At 46.6% G+C, this 18,155-nt stretch overlaps 1 protein-coding gene across 9 annotated transcripts in view; it reads left to right on the top strand.

The window, feature by feature from the left end:
• BEND7 (BEN domain containing 7) overlaps positions 1-18,155 on the top strand; it is an 89,251-nt gene that overhangs the window by 65,660 nt on the left and 5,436 nt on the right. For 3 of the 9 annotated variants that reach the window (XM_039239999.1, XM_039239992.1, XM_039240000.1), the window contains 3 exons: positions 610-729; positions 7,531-7,584; positions 11,465-13,636. In XM_039239999.1, coding sequence (XP_039095930.1) covers positions 610-729; positions 7,531-7,584; positions 11,465-11,526 — 236 coding nt within the window. In that variant the 3' untranslated portion in view covers positions 11,527-13,636. Of the gene's footprint in view, positions 1-609; positions 730-7,530; positions 7,585-9,151; positions 9,889-11,464; positions 13,637-18,155 lie in introns of those variants that run through there. The other 6 variants (XM_039239996.1, XM_039239993.1, XM_039239995.1 and 3 more) reach the window with 6 other exon arrangements.

Here is an 18,155-nt window from a genome sequence, read left to right as displayed (position 1 = left end):
GCTCCCGTCTCTTGGTTTCGGCTCAGGTCATGATCTCACCGTTCGTGAGTTCAAGGCCCCGCTTGGGCTCTGTGCCTGCTTGGGATTCTCCCTCCCTCTCCCTCAAAATACATACATAAACTTAAAAAAATACAACTGCATTATTATTGAGTACTGACCAAGTTAGTAGGAATCACCACGAGAACACCATCTTTCTGTGTAACCTTGCATGGGATTAGATTTAACGACAGTAATAATTTATTTGCTGAATTTTTTCATGGGGCCAGTGGACCCACAGGAAGCATTTTCTTCTCTGCCCGTAAGACACATATATGTGGGTGTAGAGCAAGTGGACAGAGCAGTACCACTCGAACTGCTTATATTTTATAGCCGGGTTCATTCCGAAGCACAGCACACTGGATGTAAGCAGGGCCCCCGCCAACCTCCGTCTTTACCAAAGGAACATAATGTGGGTATTGAAGACATGCACCGCAGAACTAATGTCTTCTAGAAATACATTTTTTTTTTTTTTTTTTGCTTCTTGGGATATATTCCTATTTCAGATCTGCATGTTTTTTTTATCTGCTAAAGTATTTAACAATTTTAACAATATTTCACATTTTCTTTCAGTCTTCACAGAAAAATACTGTACCGCTAATCACGTGGATAAACTTCCTGGCCCTAGAGACTGGGTACAGATTCTACAAGATCAAATTAAACTGGCCAGAAGAAGGTTAAAAAGAGGCTCAGGTATGAATAAGCTGCGAGAAAATAATTGCAGAAGCCCTCTATTGAAATCCTGGACAGTGTAAAATAGAATTCTGTGCTCTAGGGTATTTTCACCATCTTTTTGTCTTTTGAAGGAAAAGCTCTATCTAATGTGCTCTGGTTTCTAGTTTCAAGTCTTAGGCAAATGCGTTTGGAAATTCACCTGACGATTAAATAGTAAAAATTGTGTCAGGCTGTTTAATAGTATAAATGAAGAAGGTGGCCAATCTCATTTGTGGCCTTATGTGTCTCATCTGTGAAACTGAGTGTCTCTTTTGTGATTGCCTTCTGTTTCCTATTGATTTTTGTTTGTTTGGATCTACATGGCTTTTTATAAAAAGTACCAGTTGCTTAAGGTAAAAAAATAACAACATCCCTCCTACCAGAAACACCACATGAAATAGAGTAAGTCAAGTGTGTATTTTTCAAATCTGGCTCTGGCGATTCTGAGAGTATTTTAGTTGAATTACGACTATTTGGATTTGGTCATGTGAGGCCTCAGATGATTGTGAGCCAATTTACCAGTGAAGAATCCGTCTGAGGCCAGTGTTCTACCATCATGTAAGAGTAATCGTCTCTAGGAGGCCACAGACCTCTAGATACTATTTTTAAAAGAAACAAACAGGGACACGTGGGTGGCTCAGTCAGTTAAGTGTCTGACTCTTGATTTCAGATCAGGTCATGATACCATAGTTCATGGGTTCGAGCACAGAGCCTACTTGGGATTCTATCTCTCTCTTATCTCCCTCTCTCTGCCTCTCCCCCACTCATGCTGTCTCTCTCTCTCTCTCAAAATAAAAGGCAAATAAAACAAACAGTTCTGATCAAACCTCCTGACACCCGGCCTGCCGAGCACCTCTGTGTTTCTTTAGCTGGAGGGCGCCCAGTTTCAGAGACAGGCTCCAGATGCTGCCGCACATCTGGCTGGTACGGAGGCCCAGGATGGCAGCACACATGCGTGGGCCCGTGTCTCTAGCAGCCCCTTTACACGTGCACTCACAACGTGCTAGAGCAGGGAGTCCACCAGCGCCGGGGGGAGAGCTCCGGGCACAGGCCGGGAGTGCACTCGGGGCAGGAGACACCCGGTAAGGGACGGAGGGCGTCTTCAGTGTGGGAAACCTTGCAGCTCGCTTCTGTACAGTAGCTATCAGGACCCTTCAAGTATTTAGCTGTAGGTGATTTTTTTTTTTAATTAAAATCTTCCCTCCTCCCCCCCTTGTTTTTTTAAACCTTTGCTTCCTTTTATACTAATTGATGCTTTTTTTCTTAAATAGTTTATTGTCAAGTTGGTTTACAAGTAACACCCAGTGCTCATCCCCACAAGTGCCCTCCTCCATGCCCATCACCCCCCTTCCACTCTCCGCCACCTCCATCAGCCCTCAGTTTCTTCTCAGCATTCAGGAGTCTCTCATGGTTTGCCTCCCTCCCTTTCCCCCACCATTTCCCCCCTTCTTCTCCCCCTTGTTCCTCTGTTAAGTTCCTCCTAATCTTCCTATACGTGCAAACATATGTTATTTGTCCTTCTCTGCCTGACTTATTTCTCTCAGCATAACTCCCTCAAGGTCCATCCATGTTGCTACAAATGGCCAGATTTCATTGTTTCTCATTGCCATGTAGTATTCCATGGTACAGATAAACCACATCTTCTTGATCCATTCATCTGTTGATGGACACTTAGGCTCTTTCCATGTTTTGGCCATTGATGCACTTTATAAAGAGCATTGGGCTACTGATACTTGTCGTTGGTGCAAACATATAGTAGCCTCAGGGCAGCAAGTTGAAGCGGAGGCCAGAGGCCGGAAGACCTGGTTCTCAGGTCTCTCTGCTCCTCACCAGCCCCGGACCTCAGGCACGTCACTCCGCCCTCCAGTCCTTGGTGTCTCTGTCGCGAAGCAGCCAGAAAACCAGAGCCTGCTTCACAGCTGTCAGGAGGTTCCAGACATCTGTCAGACATGAACGTCTTCATCAAGGAAATGAGTGTGCCCTCTGAAAGTGTATCGGGGTTGCTGGGGAGCCTCCCCGTGTCCCAGGTCGGGGGGAAGCACCCCGCTGTGCCCGGTGGCCCCTGCTCCTGTTGTCCCAGTATAACTGCGACTGATGCCCTCTTCGCCCACAGACGTTTTCAGTCTTGGACAATAGATCATCCGCTCGCCCTTCCCCCAGCTCTCTGTTTCCTCTGCCTTCCTTTTCTTCATCTACAAATCATCACAAATAAACCCAGCGAGGTACATTGGAAAGAACTGGTCCAAATTCCCAGCTCCCATCTGCCATCTGCAAATCGCTGGGACCTTCTCTGAGCCTCGGGCTTCCCATGGATATAATAGGGCTAATATCTACCTCTCGGGTGTTTTCAGAGTCAGAATCAGACGATGTTAAGTTCTGCCACCAATATAGAGCTGACGCGGACTACTTAGAAAGTAGTGCCCTTACCCTCCTTCCCTCTGGTAACCCAGAACAAAGCAGAACTCTTCCTTCATCCCTACTATTTCCTATATTTTTAATGTGTATTTATTTAAGAGACAGCACATGTGTGTGGGAGGGGCAGAGAGAGAGAGAGAGAGAGAGAGAGAGAGAGAATCCCAAGCAGGCTCCTTGCTATCGGCTCAGACCCCAACATGGGGCTCGATGCCACAAACCGTGAGATCGTGACCTGAGCCAAAATCAAGAGTTGGTGTCTTAACCGATTGAGCCAACTGGGAGCTCCTATCCCTGCCATTTCTTAAAACCACTAAGGTTTTTTTCTGGAAGGTGTTGGTCAAATTTCCTTCCAAAGGGTTTGCATTCCCTGAATTGGCTTCTCTGACCCGTGTAGAACGCGTTGCATTTTGCCCTCTGGCCCCGCACCCCTACAGACGCCCTTGCTGCGTCCACGAAGGAGATCGGATTCCCTTTCTGTTACATCAGCACTCCATTTGACCTGCGTGTTGATTTTGACTCCATCAGATCTCACCCTCCTTAAAAGTCTCTTCCCCTTAAAAGTTCTGGGGTTTCCCTGTCTTTGCCTCTCCTCCCGGGTCTCCGGCACTGCCTTCCACCTCATCCACGGCCTCCTCCTCCTCCTTCGGTCTAATCCACGTTCTAAAAGCCACGTGGTTGCTTTCCATTCCTGGTGCTGTTCTCATTCTAAAGCCTCACCCGGGACTTGAACTGTCCCACCGTGACTGGCTCACCAGCTCCAGATGTGGCCATGTCCCAAGACCCTAGACTGCATCCCCTGAGCATTACGTCAGAGCCTGCCCCAGCCCGGATTAGACACTCCTAGCTTCCTGTCTTCCCCAAATACAATCCCCTGCACATGCCCCTCCAGCACGGCCCGCGGGCCCCTTGACAGGCTAGGCTCGCCCTCCTCGCCCACCTCTCCTCCTGCCAGACGCCGGTGCCTGCCCGGCCTCACCGCCAGCTCCTTACTCTGAGACAAGCTGGGCTCCCACACTCACGCGTTCCCTCTGTCCGGAAGCCAGCACCTCCTCTTGTCACAGATCTTAAAGGTGACTTCCTCCCGGAGCCTTCGGTCTTCTGCTGCCAGAACGACACTCCGGTCTCCTCCACCAGCCACGTTACCCTCAGGAGCAGAGTCTGCATCGGGGTCGTGTTTCTATCCCAAATGTCTAGAATGGCGTGTGGCACATCGCACACACACAAGAATATTTGTTGAATGTCCCTCCACCTTCCTTGTTCTCCTTCCCACAGACGGGCCAGTGAACACATTTCTTAACCATCCAGCATCTGTATTAGTAACTCACATGACGCACACATCTCACACACGTGTGCCTGCCTCTGCCCAGCAGGGTCCCACCTGCAGACCCTTCCCTTCCTGCGGGAGCGCCCTGTTCGCTGGTCATCATCATATTCAATTCAGGACATTTTCACTTCTGACCACCGATCCGCCTCGGCAGTTGTGATGGGCGCCTTGGCACTTCCCCTCCACCTTTATGCCAGGTTCCTTCTGCATCTGCGAAGGGGGAGGTGGCTGGAGGACAAAACTAGCCCTGAGGTATGGGCCCAGCTAGACCAGGTGTCAGCACATCAGCAGTGACCCACCACATAGGCTCAATCTCCTGATCTTCTCAAAATTCTATTACACTTCATTCTCCTCAAGGGCCATCAAAGTGGGACCCTCCAGGTGGGGAATAGACCCACTCGCCTTTCCTTTCTGAGCTGATGGGAGCGGAGAGGCCAGGATCAATGATGTCTCTCCCTCTTGTGATTTTTGTCTTGATTACTCCCTGTCCAAACGATAACACAAACAGTGTCTCAAAGACGTTCCACACCTTCAACCTCATCTATCATATCTGGCCCAATTCCTGGAGTGAGGTACAGACTCTAACTGGGCAAGCTCATCAACTCAGTGCTCAAGGAAGCCCAAACCGCCTCTAGGAAGGAGAAGTGCCTCATCCAGATGTGAAAGGTTGTCCTGCGAATCCAAACAGAAACTCATTTGGGGCTCTCATCACATGTGATAATTTTTTTTCTGTAACTGGAATGATTCCTTTCCCGGTGTGGATTTTTATCATTTTCATTACATTATTTCCTCAGAGCTGAAATCACAATTTTTTATTTGTGTTAGATCTAAGAGTAGAGCTGTCACTGCTATTAAATTTTTATTGGACTTGCTCAGTCTTTTCTAAATTTCACAACTTGACTGTCACCGGAGAAGAAAGTCCGTGAGCCTGTGGTTACAGACAGATGTTATAATTAAATTTCAGTAACACAGCCACGTTCTTCATCCGTGACACTTGGCCCTGTGCGTGCAGCTAGCACACACTAATTTACATATAATAATTTGTCTGTTTTTCAGATGCGTATGTTCTGTTTTTCCTAAAGCACAGAATTGCATAGGCCTGGGTTTTACAAATGGGGATGGCTGAATTACAAAGGGAAGGGCTCTGTGATAACTACATCGAAAGCCCTTTTACATGTAAAGTAGAGAAAGTTACTAAAGTATAAAATGAACTGGAAGTTGAAGATTTTAAAAAACAATTAGTTCATAGTGATGCACAATGATGTATATTTGGATTATTAATAGCAAAGAGATTAAGAGCCTGACTCACTAGCTGCATTCCCTTAGTCAGTCTCTCTCTCTTTTTAAGTTTATTTATTTATTGTTTTTAGTAATCTCTATACCCAGCGTGGGGCTCGAACCCACGATTCTGAGACCCAGAGTCCCATGTCCCACCAAGCCAGCTGGGCACTCCAAATTACCTTAGTCTCTTAACCTCTCTCTATCCCAGTTCTGTTTGTTAAAATGGACTTAAAAACAGGCCTGCCTTGTAGGGTTTTCTAAGAGTCAAATGACACAATGTATATAAATTGCTCAGTAAACAGTAAACATCTCATAAACGGTGGTGGCAGTCGTTGCTCTTATTATTACTGAAGACTTTTTTTTAAAATCCTAGACAATTAAGGAACCACCAGCTAGCTCATCTCCCCACTCAAATTCAGTCAAACCAATTAGAAGAAAATAATGCCTTCTTAATGTAAAAATAACACAAGTTCGTTATTTTTTTTAAATATATAGAACGATTTTAAAAACCCAAAGAACAACACTGTCAAGGCCTATAAGCCTTTCATCCAGAGAAAAATGCTGTTAACATTTTAGTATGTCCTGTACTTCATCTGTAAACCTATTTTAAAATGTTTTATCTCTCCATCTATCCTAGCGCTTGAGTCGAATCCTATTAAATGTTCACCTACAACATCGTTTTAGAGGAGAAAAGTAGACACTCTTCTCCAGCCCGAGCTGGTCTTGACACTGGGCATTTTCTTTGTGGTGGATTTAGCAGGTCAGCGACAGGGGTGTGTCGCAGTCTGAGAACAAGGTGTCAGAGAGTGAACTGGAGTGGAAATCTCTGAACGTCTCCAGCCACATTTGACCCCTGATTGTGTTTAAAGCCACAGCAATACAAACAGGAACATGGTATTACTTTGGCTTCCCACCAACTCAGCGTTACAGCGTGGTGGCAAATGGCGGCCCCACGTGGCGGGCCTCGTGTGCGCACGCGCAGGGCGAGGACCCTCGCCCCGGGATGTAGGGAGCGGTCGGCTGTAATGAAATGTTTTGACCTGTCTGCAGCATGCCTGGGAGACTGACTGGCCCATAGGTTATCAGGAGACAGATGAGCACTTTCTTTTCTGTACTTGGTGGAAGGTTTTCTCTGACTGAAGGATCTGCCTTTGGAAAACCCTTTAGGAGATGAAAACATATCAGACCTGAGCAGAGGTTTGCCTTTTGAAACACAGCGGTGACAAAGCTTTTGAAGATACACTTATTCCTTCTGATTTTTCCCTGTGACTGAACTGATGCCAATGTCCAGCCATCTCCAAAGAAAGGCTGATTCTCAGATTCCCTGAGCCTTCCTCACAGGGATGGTTAGGATGGTTCTGGGAATGACCAGGGAAAATTCTGCCACAGAGATTCACTGACCTCAGTGCCTTTGATGATCATATTTAAGCAATTCACCCCAGATTCTGGGGGAAGATTTACATCCCTGCAAACAAGTGAAAATGAACCGAAATCATCAATGATTGATAGAATAAGGTCCACAAGATAACAACAACAAACAAAAAAGTGTAATGCAGGAGCAAACCTCTTATTAGCTTTAAGAAAATGTTTGATTTAAATAAGGGTACTAAAATCTGTAATGCGAACCGACAGAAGCTGAAAAGGGGAAAGAAAGTTGAATGTATTATGCATGCTGGAGTTGTGAAATTATATTACGGTATTCGGTAAAATGAATGTGCTCCCTGAAACTAATGAGATTTGTGTTTTCTGTTTGCCACCAGCAGAGGTAGCGGACGGTGATGAGAGACTGGACGGCATCTCTCTACCACCAACAGGTAAAACACATTTACATTTTCATCACCCGCTGGAAAATACAGCCCATGAAAATATTTGCATTGAAAATGTGTGTCATGTCAGAGAGGCAGAGGCTTGAGCACACTGCTCCTGGCCCAGACCCTAGGAACCAGAGCTTCTCAGTGCCTTGTGCTCAGAGATATTTTTACATGGAGTATGAAAAGCTCCATTTTCCTCACACCTTGTCACAGGCTCAAGAGCCTCAGAACAGCACATCCTAAGAACTTAATGTCACGCCTCCCCAAACCTGCGGACATTGAAAGTACTTGAACAGGAAATGATATTTCTTTTTAGAACAAGGATCACCTGTTCTGTGATGAAATTCATGTCCGTTCTGTTCTCGTCCAACTCCCCCAAAAGGGTCTGGAGAGGCAGTCGATCAGTCATTGCTCTTCATTATACTGAGCACCGACGAATACAGTGTTGTAACGACGTGACTGAATAAACCAGTCCGTCTGTCGTGGGTGCACATTCCTAGTACTAGAACCAGATCAGCTGAATAGAACGTGTTTAAGCCACAGCCTCCTGCCTCTGCATTGGCTCCTCCCCCAAGAGCCCAAGAGACAGGGGTCTGAGCGATTTGCCTCGTGGTCATGTATTCCCGCTGTAATTGTGGGGACTCTTCACTGAGTGCCCTCACAAAACTACCTGAAGATTATCTGCCCGCCAAACCGATACCCCGAAAAACCCCTCTAAGTGAACACGCGCAATTCCAGATTCGAGGTGGCAAGTTTTAAACAGAATTTGGCAAATCTGAGTGCAGTCGCCAGCCTCTGTAGGAACTCGGCTAGGTTGCGTGTTCCTTGATGACGCTGGTCCTGGGATGGCAAGGCAGGCAGAGCTCATGGGTGTAGGACAGGTGTGGGTGAGCCATGAGAAAGCTCAGCCGTGTCAACGATGCAGAACTTTCTCCGTCACTACGTAGCTAAGCAACAGATCGATGGACAAACAAATGAGATGAGCCTCCTGGTGCAGAAAGGACCTGCTTCTATCGAGTTCTTACCATACATACAGCCATTATGTGAAGGGGATTTCTCTCCTGGTTTAGTTCTGTTTCCACGTTTGTGAATTTAGATCATTGAAATGCATGATCTCTATTGTTCCTTCCCATCGCGTCCTTGTCTGTCAGGACAACTCGGATTAGCCTTGCTCTTATCGCACCTGGCCCCTCCCAGCAGGTGCAGGAAATAGCACTACCAGTAATGAAACTGTGCATGGGGGGGGGCAGACTCCCCCCCCAGCCGCCCCCCCCCAGTGCCCCCAGGGCATTTGTGCCGCCCATCCTCATGGTCTTCTGACACCCTGGACATGGCTGTTACTAGAAGTACTACTGTCCGCACTTGAAGACCATTCCCCCTTGAAATAACACCTTTGCATTTTCCTGTCTGAAGATGGAGGCAGAGGGATGTTTCAGATGAGGAAGCTGCACACGGGATGATAGAACCGTCACACGGAACTGAAAAGAATGTCAAGGAATCTGAGAAAGAAGGAACGTTAGAGATCATCTAGTCCCATCCCTTCTTTTTATCCAGTCCTTTTATTTTACAGGTAAAAAGCCTGAGGCCCAGAAACACTAAATGACTTTCTCCAGGTCTCACAGCGGGTTGGTGGCCTGGCCGGAGCCCCGGCCTCTCGACTTCCAGCCATTACACCGCATAGCTTTCTTACACCTAAGCCAAAGCCAGCTTCTCAGTGCATGTTTCCTAAAGATTCTAAGAGCTGATGGATGTACTAATCCCCGTAGGATTCCGTTCCAGTGTCTGTCTTCACTATTAGAATGTCTGTCGTCGCTAAGTCTACCCGAAATCCTCCTGCAGTTTAAACTCACTTACTGGAGTTCTTTCTCAAATCCTGCCCAAGGCCGTGACGCCCTAGCCAAGCCGTAGGAGACCGCAGGTCTCTCCCCTAGACTACGGATACTTGATACAAATTCCTCAGCAGCATGATGCATCCGAGCGTTTATGATTTAGAGGAGGGGAAAGAAGTTGCACAGTGGTGCTCCGATTTCGCCAGTGAAATCAGAGCATCTTGACAAGACTAGCATGTCGTCATGGGCCCTCAAGTAAAATCCCAGGTCCGGGCAGCGTCTTTGAACACAGCGCCGCTACTGACCCTTCCCTTCCGTGTGCCCTAATGAGGCCGTCCCAGAGGTCAAGTCCACCTTTCTTGCACAGGAGACTCACTGGTCACACGTTTCTTCTCCGGTTTAGCTGAGCTGAACCAACAGGTGGTCCTATTTCTTCTTCTTTTTTTTTTAATTTTTTAAATGTTTTTATTTATTTCTGAGAGAGAGAGAGTGTGAGCAGGGGACGGTCAGAGAGAGAGCGAGATACAGAATCTGAAGCAGGCTCTAGGCTCTCAACTAGCTGTCAGCACAGAGCCTGACGCGGGTCTCAAACCGACGAACCGTGAGATCATGACCTGAGCCGAAGTCAGATGCTCAACCGACTGAGCCACCCAGGCGCCCCCAGGTGGTCCTGTTTCTAAAGACTGAACAACACCTTTATTACCCTCTTAAGGTCTTTTTCCTCTTTCCAAATCCGCGTGTGTTGAGGAAGGCGGGGGAGAGGGGTGTAAATCCTTAAGTGTTTCTAATAACTAGGATCGAGCAAGTCAGGGTGAGAGTCAAGACAGTCCAGGGACATTTGCTTTCATCCACTACTTTCAAGCAGCCTCTGTCTGTCTAGCTCCCACCAGAGCGCGTATGGCTTCTACAGCGGAAAAAACATAGTTTCTTAATTTCCTGCCCCTCACAACCCTACCAGTAAGTCCGCTTGGGTAGCTCCTGGGAATCCGCACCGGCGGGTTCTGTGCACCAGCGCCCGCGCTCAGGGAGCCCTGCCTGTGCGAGGCAGGCGGGATGCCAGGTGTGGACTGTGCTCTGGCAGTCGCAGAGCCCCAGGACTGGGGAGCGCTTTGTGCTGGGGAAAAAAGTAAAGCGCAAGAAAAATCGCAACAGTGCTTTCTAAATTTTGCAAAGGAGGCATCTCATTTTTAAGTAGGATAGTGCAAGCACCCCCCCCCGCACGCCCCCACCCCCAGCCGAGCCTTTTTTTGTCACAAATTGGCGGTCTTATACATACTTTTAAGCAAGTGACAAAAGTACAAGGAAGAAAATAAAAATCAATTTTGCCACTCAGAGATGACCATTATTGGGTGTTTTCCCCCAGACGTTTCTTTATATTTATTTTATTTATTTACACAATTAGAGATCAAAGACATAAAATTTTGTTTCCTGAGGGCTTTTTTTTTTAACCTAACAAGCATTTTCTGTTTTTCACAAATCTGCCTACGTGTGCTTTTAATAGCCGCATCATGTTCTTTGTTACAGGTGAAGTGTGTCTTATTTAGCCACTTCGTATTCCTGGACAATATGTGGACATACCCCAGCAGTAACACACATTCATGGACTTCCCTGTAAAAGTCTTCATTACATACTTTTTTTTTTTAATGTTTTATTTATTTCTAGGAGAGAGAGAGACAGAGACAGTATGAGCAGGGGAGTTTCAGAGAGAGAGAGGGAGTCACAGACCGAAACAGACTCCAGGCTCCGAGCTGGCAGTCAGCACAGAGCCCGACGCGGGGCTTGAACCCACGAACCGCGAGATCATGACCTAAGTGAAAGTCGGACGCTTAACCGACTAAGCCACCCAGGCGCCCCTTCATTACACATTTCTGACATTGCTCACGTAGCCCAACTAAAGCCTTGGCTGAAAAATTAGTGATTTAAGTATGAAACACAGGCTTCCTCAGCGGGGTTCTCTCCCCACCCAGTGTCCCCGCCTCTGGCCCCGACGTAGAAAACTGTGCAGCTCTTCTTGGGAGAAGTGGCCCCCCTTTACTGTCTTGTCTGTGTTGTAGGTAATATATTTGACACCAGGAGAGGAAACACGGAAGACACAGAGCCAGATTTCACTGCCTAGACCTCCCTTTTAGTGACAGTGCTCATGAGCCCACATAACTCTCCCATTCGAATTCCCTCAGAGATGCACGTAGCGTTTCAGGTTCCTGCCGAGTGTGGGTGTTCTGTGAACGTTCCCCGTCATACTTGCAGAGTTTTCATCTTCTTTCTTTGTACTCCGTGATCAGGCAGCCTCCAATTTGGTATAAGAGTTTTAGAAATCATTTTTGAAGAGTTGACTCATTCATCCCCACTCAGAAGTCCAGCGTATGACCTATTTGGTCATGGCTCACTGAAAAGCAGAGTTCTCTCTGCTCGTTTTTCTCATAAGCTCAAGGTGAATAGATAGAGTTCTGACGCATATTTATTTTAATGTGCGCTGCATCGATGCAGCTTACAGGAGAGCAGCTCTTTCTAGCACTGAGGGAGCGGTTGTGAAGGCCAACGTTAACGAGGCCTTCCGCAGCCTGGAAGATGAAAAAGTTGTTTGGGGAGACAGGCTAGCTCTGACCTATTAGATGAAATCGTTTGTGACATCGGCTCTTCCAAAAATGGCCATTTGTAACTGAGTAAGAGCAAATGATCTGTGAATTCCTAGGAAAGAAAAACCTTCAACACAGTGACAAAATAACTAATTAAAAAGTGAGAAACCCAAAGTAACCAGTGACCGACACGATACCTAACAACTGTTCTCACAGACGGCTTAGACTGAGCTGTCCGGTGTTCAGGCACGGCGTGGCGGGCAGCCACAAGGCTCCTTGATATTATATGCTTTATTTGAGTCCCGGTATACCTGCCTTCCTCTTCACATGAAAGCAACATACGAAAATATGGGCTTATACTAAAGCAATATCTTGCCGTGTTTTACAGAAATATTTACCTCCAGAGTCCCTTCTCCGAAAAGATGGTGACTGTAAACCGTTTTCCTCACAAACACTGCATGTAGACCTCATTCACTGTATAAAGCAAATTACCGTGAAATCTTTGGCGCTCGACCCAAAGGCCAAATGTTGGCTGGAAGGAAATGTGGACCGTAGAAATGCCAAGCCAGAGGTGGGGAAACGGTTGTGCTCACCGTTTCCGACCTTTGCCTGGCACTTCCGAAGGCTTAGTGCGGCAGAGCTCAAAGTTACTGTGTAGGCGCCCTGTCCAAGGCCCTTGTGCCGTCCAACACTGGACCTGAGCCGGGAGGGGCTCCGGGGCGGGTCAGCGGCCCACTGACCACCAGCTCATCAACTGGAAACCGTAGGAGGCTTCCCTGAAATGTGACAAAACTGGTTCTAGGTGTGACTCGTGGAATCAGTCTAACTGCGAGACCGTGGCTTCTCGTATCTGTGTCTCCTGTCTTACTTCTGAAGCTGTGAGGAAGGTTCAGAGAAACCGTTCGCAGCACACCCTAGAGGTGTTTTCAGCCTTTTTCATTTTAGGCCAGTTGGTGGTCCCTTCCCTGAGCCCAGTCCTGGGGGAAAACACTACACACCAGGGCTCTGGTTTTTCTGCAGCGTAGGTTTGAAAAATTTGTCTCCTGCCCCTCAGAAGGAAATCTTTCTCATGGGAACTGAAAAGATTCCTTAGTGACCTTTCCACTCTGTTACAGTTAGATGAGCGTGTTGCTAATAAAGGTGGAAACATTTACCTTACAACCGTGGGATCTGTTAAATCTGCATCATGAACCTTCAAAAGCACTTCCTTCCAAGCCTGGGCGACTGCTTGGAGTTTTCAGTACTTGAGGAGGAGAGGGGATTGTTCACCTCACAAATACGTGCAATGCATCCACAGATTGGAGACACATATCACAAAACGGCGACAGTAAAATCCTATTTTGTACATTCAAATTGTATTTGTGTTTACTTCCTGTGACTACTGTTCAGACTTTATTCAGAAATCCTTTTTATAGGCGCTCTTAGCAAAAGGAAAAATTCCGTGTCTATGGATGTCTCAATCTTCTGTATATACGTTTTATTAATATGTAAATATTTAGATTTTTTTAAAATTACTATGTTCTTTAAAAAAAATTTCAACACAAGGCTAGTTGTGAAAATGGTGTATAACGTTGTGTTGTGATATCAAGTCCCAAGATGCTCTTTATGTCCGTTCCAGAAGAACACAATAAATTACTTTAATTGAGCATGCCTGTTCCGTGCCTGTGTGCCAGTCTTGTGTTTATGAAGAGGAGTCAGTGCTAATCATTAATTAAAAGGTATTTATTAATACTCTGGGGAATCTTACACAGAAAGTTATATCTCCTTAGGAAGTTAATTTTTAAAAATAAACAAACTAGACAGCCACCAGAAAGAGCGGCTTCAAATCGAGAAAGTCCCAGGCTCCGCCTGGCAGTCAGATCACTGTCTGTAGCAAGTCCCACAGTAACACTTGAGCATTAAGTGCTGATAGAATTGAAGCCTAATTTTAAATGAATTAGGTAGCTTTATAATCTTGACTTAAAAGGTTAAGCCCTGCTTCTATGGAAACAACACATCAGAAGAACAAATCAATCTTCTCTAATGCAAAGTGTCTGGGAAAACGTAATTGCTTTATTCCCCCCTCTGAACACGGGAGGGCGCTGCTCCTCCCCGGCGCCCGCCCCACCCCCACCCTAGCAGACGTTCCCAGCCCCCAGCCTGGAGCACCCCCCGCTGGTCTGCCAGTTCTCTCGGGCCTCGCTTGGGAGGGCAGCTGGACGGCGGGGGAGGAGGCCGCAGGGTGGGGTGCTCACAAAAGGCCAGGACGCCCTCTAGCCCACACGTTTAGGTGTCGCCCAAATGACAGCGCTAAATGGCTCTCTCCAGTGCAGCGTGAAGGCGCCCGGCGGTACCACAGGAGGCTTCGCTGGAAGGGGACTGTCCTGTCCCCAGAGGCCAGAAGCCATCTCCCCTCCCACAGGCCCAGCCTCACCCAGTGAGGGGGGCGGCAGCTAGCTCCTTTCCCAGCTGACCCTCGAGTCCAGCTCAGCCCCTTCCGGAACACCCACGGTGGGCAGGTACTGTGTTGGATCGGTCCGGCAGGGAATTGAAGGAAAGAGTGGAGAGGTTGTGTAGATCATCCCAAGAAACTGAGAAGACCCGGGGCTGGCGGTGGGGGAGGGCCCCAAGAGGTCTTGACCAGATTCCTATGATGTACTGACCTGTCTGGCAGAAATACATACGTTACTGGACAGGGCAAGCCGAGAGCAAGGCATCCCATTGAGAAGCTGTTAGAATAGCTAAGGATACTTCTTGAGAGGACAAAACCCCAAATGCCCAAGCATAAGAAAGAGAGCCAAGGGGACCTGGTGACTTGCTAGCTTGAGGTGCAGAGGGGAATGCAGCTGTAAGAGGAGAGGGGGCTCCCGCATGGGAGCCCCGGGGGTGTTATATATGCTCCCTCAGGGAGGGCCACTCGGAGAAGCAGGACATCTAGATGAGTTCAGGTGCAGATGCTACTCCATTCATTCATTCATTCATTCAACACGTGTGCTCAACACTTTGGGTGCATCTGGTGCTGTTCGAGGGGCTGTAGAACAGTGAGCCCCTTTGCGCAGGGGGCTCTCCAGGACAGTCACAAAGCAGAAGCAGCTGCACAGAAGGCACAGACCCTGAGCCGTAGAAGGAACTTAATCTCAGACCAGGGCTTCGCCCTGGGCTAGAGGCCATCAAGACTTGAAGCACCATTCATTCTGCATAATCGAGTCTCAACTCACTAACAGCACAGAGGGACTCCTAACCATAGACTCACGGGGCAGCCACTGGTCTCCATCAGGTCACAGGCTCAGTCCCTTCTTATCACATACCTCTCTTTGACATTGTCTTGCTCAACGACCTGTTTGTTTAGTGTACTTTCCCCTGGCATCTAAGCCTCCTGAGGTCAGGGATCTTATCTGTAAGCCCTGAAGATTTCAGACCCTGGTGAAACATTCTCAGGACATCCCTGTCCCCGACAAAGAGTGGACTGTGACAGACGAGGGTTGTTAGGTACTGCCCTCTCCCTTCTTCTGTCCCATAGTCTTAGATCATGAGCCCTTCCTTTGTCCCTGTATCGACACTCTTCGTAAACAGCAGAGAAATTGTGTCAATAGATCCACACAAGACATGCTACATGTGTGGCCCATAAGAATTTGGTAACTCTGAGGATTCAGAGCAATGCTTTGAAGTGTACACAAATCAACATCTGTACTTGTAACCTCAAAAATATGCAACTGATCATCCCCCTAAAAAATATACATATACATATATACATATGTGTATTTATTATCTATTTATATTTTGTTATCAGAAAAATTAAAAGAGCATAAAGGAGTCACTATGAAACGGTCGAAGGACAGTCTAGAAATAAGGCCCAGGTGGGGTCCGTGCAGTATTGCTGATGTCACAAATAGTCCTGATACTTAAGGACTTTTTTAATTGCTTTTTTTTTTCTTTGCCTTGTTTATCTGTTAATGCTGAGAAATTGAGGGATATTTTAAACCTAACTTTTGAAACAAAGCTACTTTAGATAATTCCTTTAAAATACTTTCCAAAAATGAAGCTGATGTGAACATGTGAAATGGAGAAACTGGTCAGACATGAGCTCTCTCGACTTCCAGTTGTTCATACTCTCCACCACAATGCCGTAACAGATTCAGAAAGTGGAGGGCCCTCGATGTGAATATGGAGTGAAAATCAATTTTACAAAGGAAAATGAGCGTCCTAAATTGGTTCAATGAAGTAGTGGGCCACCTGCAAATTCTGGTAGAAAAACTACTTTCTCACAATGGAGAGAAAAAGAGAATACGTTATAATGGATGGCACTTACTCCGTATATTACTGAATTAAGCATCCTCCAAAAGTGATGTGTTTCTAACCACTGGATAAGAGAAATCAGAAGCAACTCATTTAACAACCCCCACACAAACCCCATCCCCCCGCCACCATGCGATGAACATTGTAATGCTGCGTGGTCCTTCAGGGAAATCTTTCTGGGTGCAGCAATGCCACCTTCTCCCCTCCCCTCCCTGATTCTCCCTGGAACACAGACCTACAGCTGTGGGTAGCCTTGACCCTCGTCGTCATGAAGGTTTTGTTTCTATGGTTTGCGTCAAATGCTATTCAAGCATGTTTGTCCTACCCACCTCCATGGTGTCAGTGTTCCTTGGGAACAATATCCATGGCTGGTCTTTCCCTCACTTTGTCCTCATGAGACCGGCTCACCAGTCGAGGTGGAGTGGGCATATTTTAACATCGGGCTGACCCCTAGACACTGGCTGCTGCCCATATTAAGTGACAAGAACCAAAATGCACCTTGATCATGCCTAAGCTAGTGTGATAACACATAGCTTTCGAAAGTGAACAAACTCTCAAAGACCAAGAAATGACTTTTGATTGGAAAGTACCCAGTGACTTTGGAGGTGGGAAGGAGGAGGTGGTGGAAGTTGACAAAATTAGTCTGAATTCATTGGACAGATTGAACGCAGGAGAAGAGCCAAGAAATGCTTTGGAAACTGTGAGAGAGATTTACTCCCCTCTCCTCATTCCCTCATTTAAACATATCATAAAACTTCAGAAATGGCAGCTGTGGTTTAGATCAATAAAATAGAATGGGAATTTAAGGAAAATCTTGCCTAGATCGACATATAACATATATTAAAGGTAACAACAAAAAGGCCTAAATATAAAGTGGATCAAATGACATACAGATTTTTTTTCTCTAACTCATCACAGCCCAGAAGCGGGTAGGTGGTCCACGGTGTTGGTAGGTAGCTCTGCTCCATGAGGTCATCCAGAAACCCAGTCCTATCTTACTGTTCTGCACCCCCTAGGAGATATCCACGTCCACGGGGTCAACCACGTTGATGTGGTTCACCAGCATAGGTCTATATGTGAGCCTATGGGATGGTGGGGAAAAGTTAGTGGAGGGAAATGATTTCCTTATGAAAACGTGATCTTGGGCATGTATCTCTTCCGCTACTGCAAAGGAGGCTAGGAAGTATGGTCTGTAGCTGGATGGCTATGTGCCTAACTAAGATTTTTATTCTGTTTTTACCAGCAGGAGTGGAGAACAGATACTGGGGACAGTTAGCTGTTGGTTCCACCAGTGCCATTTTAGTTGGTGGGAAAGGAAAAATGATTCAGTAAATAGTGTCAAGGACAACTGGCTAGACATTTGTAAGAACAAAATTAACTCAACATGGACCATAGACCTAAATGTAAAAGCTAACACCATACAACTCTTAGAAGAAAACAGAGAAGTAGATCTTCATATTCTTGGGTCAAGCAATGGTTTCTTGGATAGGACACCAAATGCATAAGCAACAGAAGAAAAATAGATAAATGGAACATCGTAGAATGAAACGCTTTTTTTTTAAGTTTCTATTTATTTATTTTTAAAGAGAGTGCGCATGCATGCTGGGGGGTGGGAGGAGAGGGAGAGGGAGAAAGAGAGAGAGAGAGAGAGAGAGAATCCCAAGTAGGCTCCGCACTGACAGTGCAGAGCCCAATGTGAAGCTCAGTCTCACAAACCATGAGATCATGACCTGAGCTAAAATCAAGACGCAGACGCTTAACTGAGCCACACAGGCACCCCGAAATGAAACATTTTTGTGCTTCAGAGAAAACCAAAAGACAACTCACAGAAGGGATGAACAGATTTGCAAAACATATATCTGATAAAGAATTTGTACCTAGAATATACAAAGAA

This window comes from Hyaena hyaena, unplaced genomic scaffold, assembly GCF_003009895.1.
Source record: "Hyaena hyaena isolate Hyena2069 unplaced genomic scaffold, ASM300989v1 scaffold_165, whole genome shotgun sequence".
Taxonomy (NCBI): Eukaryota; Metazoa; Chordata; class Mammalia; order Carnivora; family Hyaenidae; genus Hyaena; species Hyaena hyaena.
The sequence above is the reverse complement of the archived record's forward strand: the minus strand, read 5'-3'. Positions and strand labels throughout refer to the sequence as shown.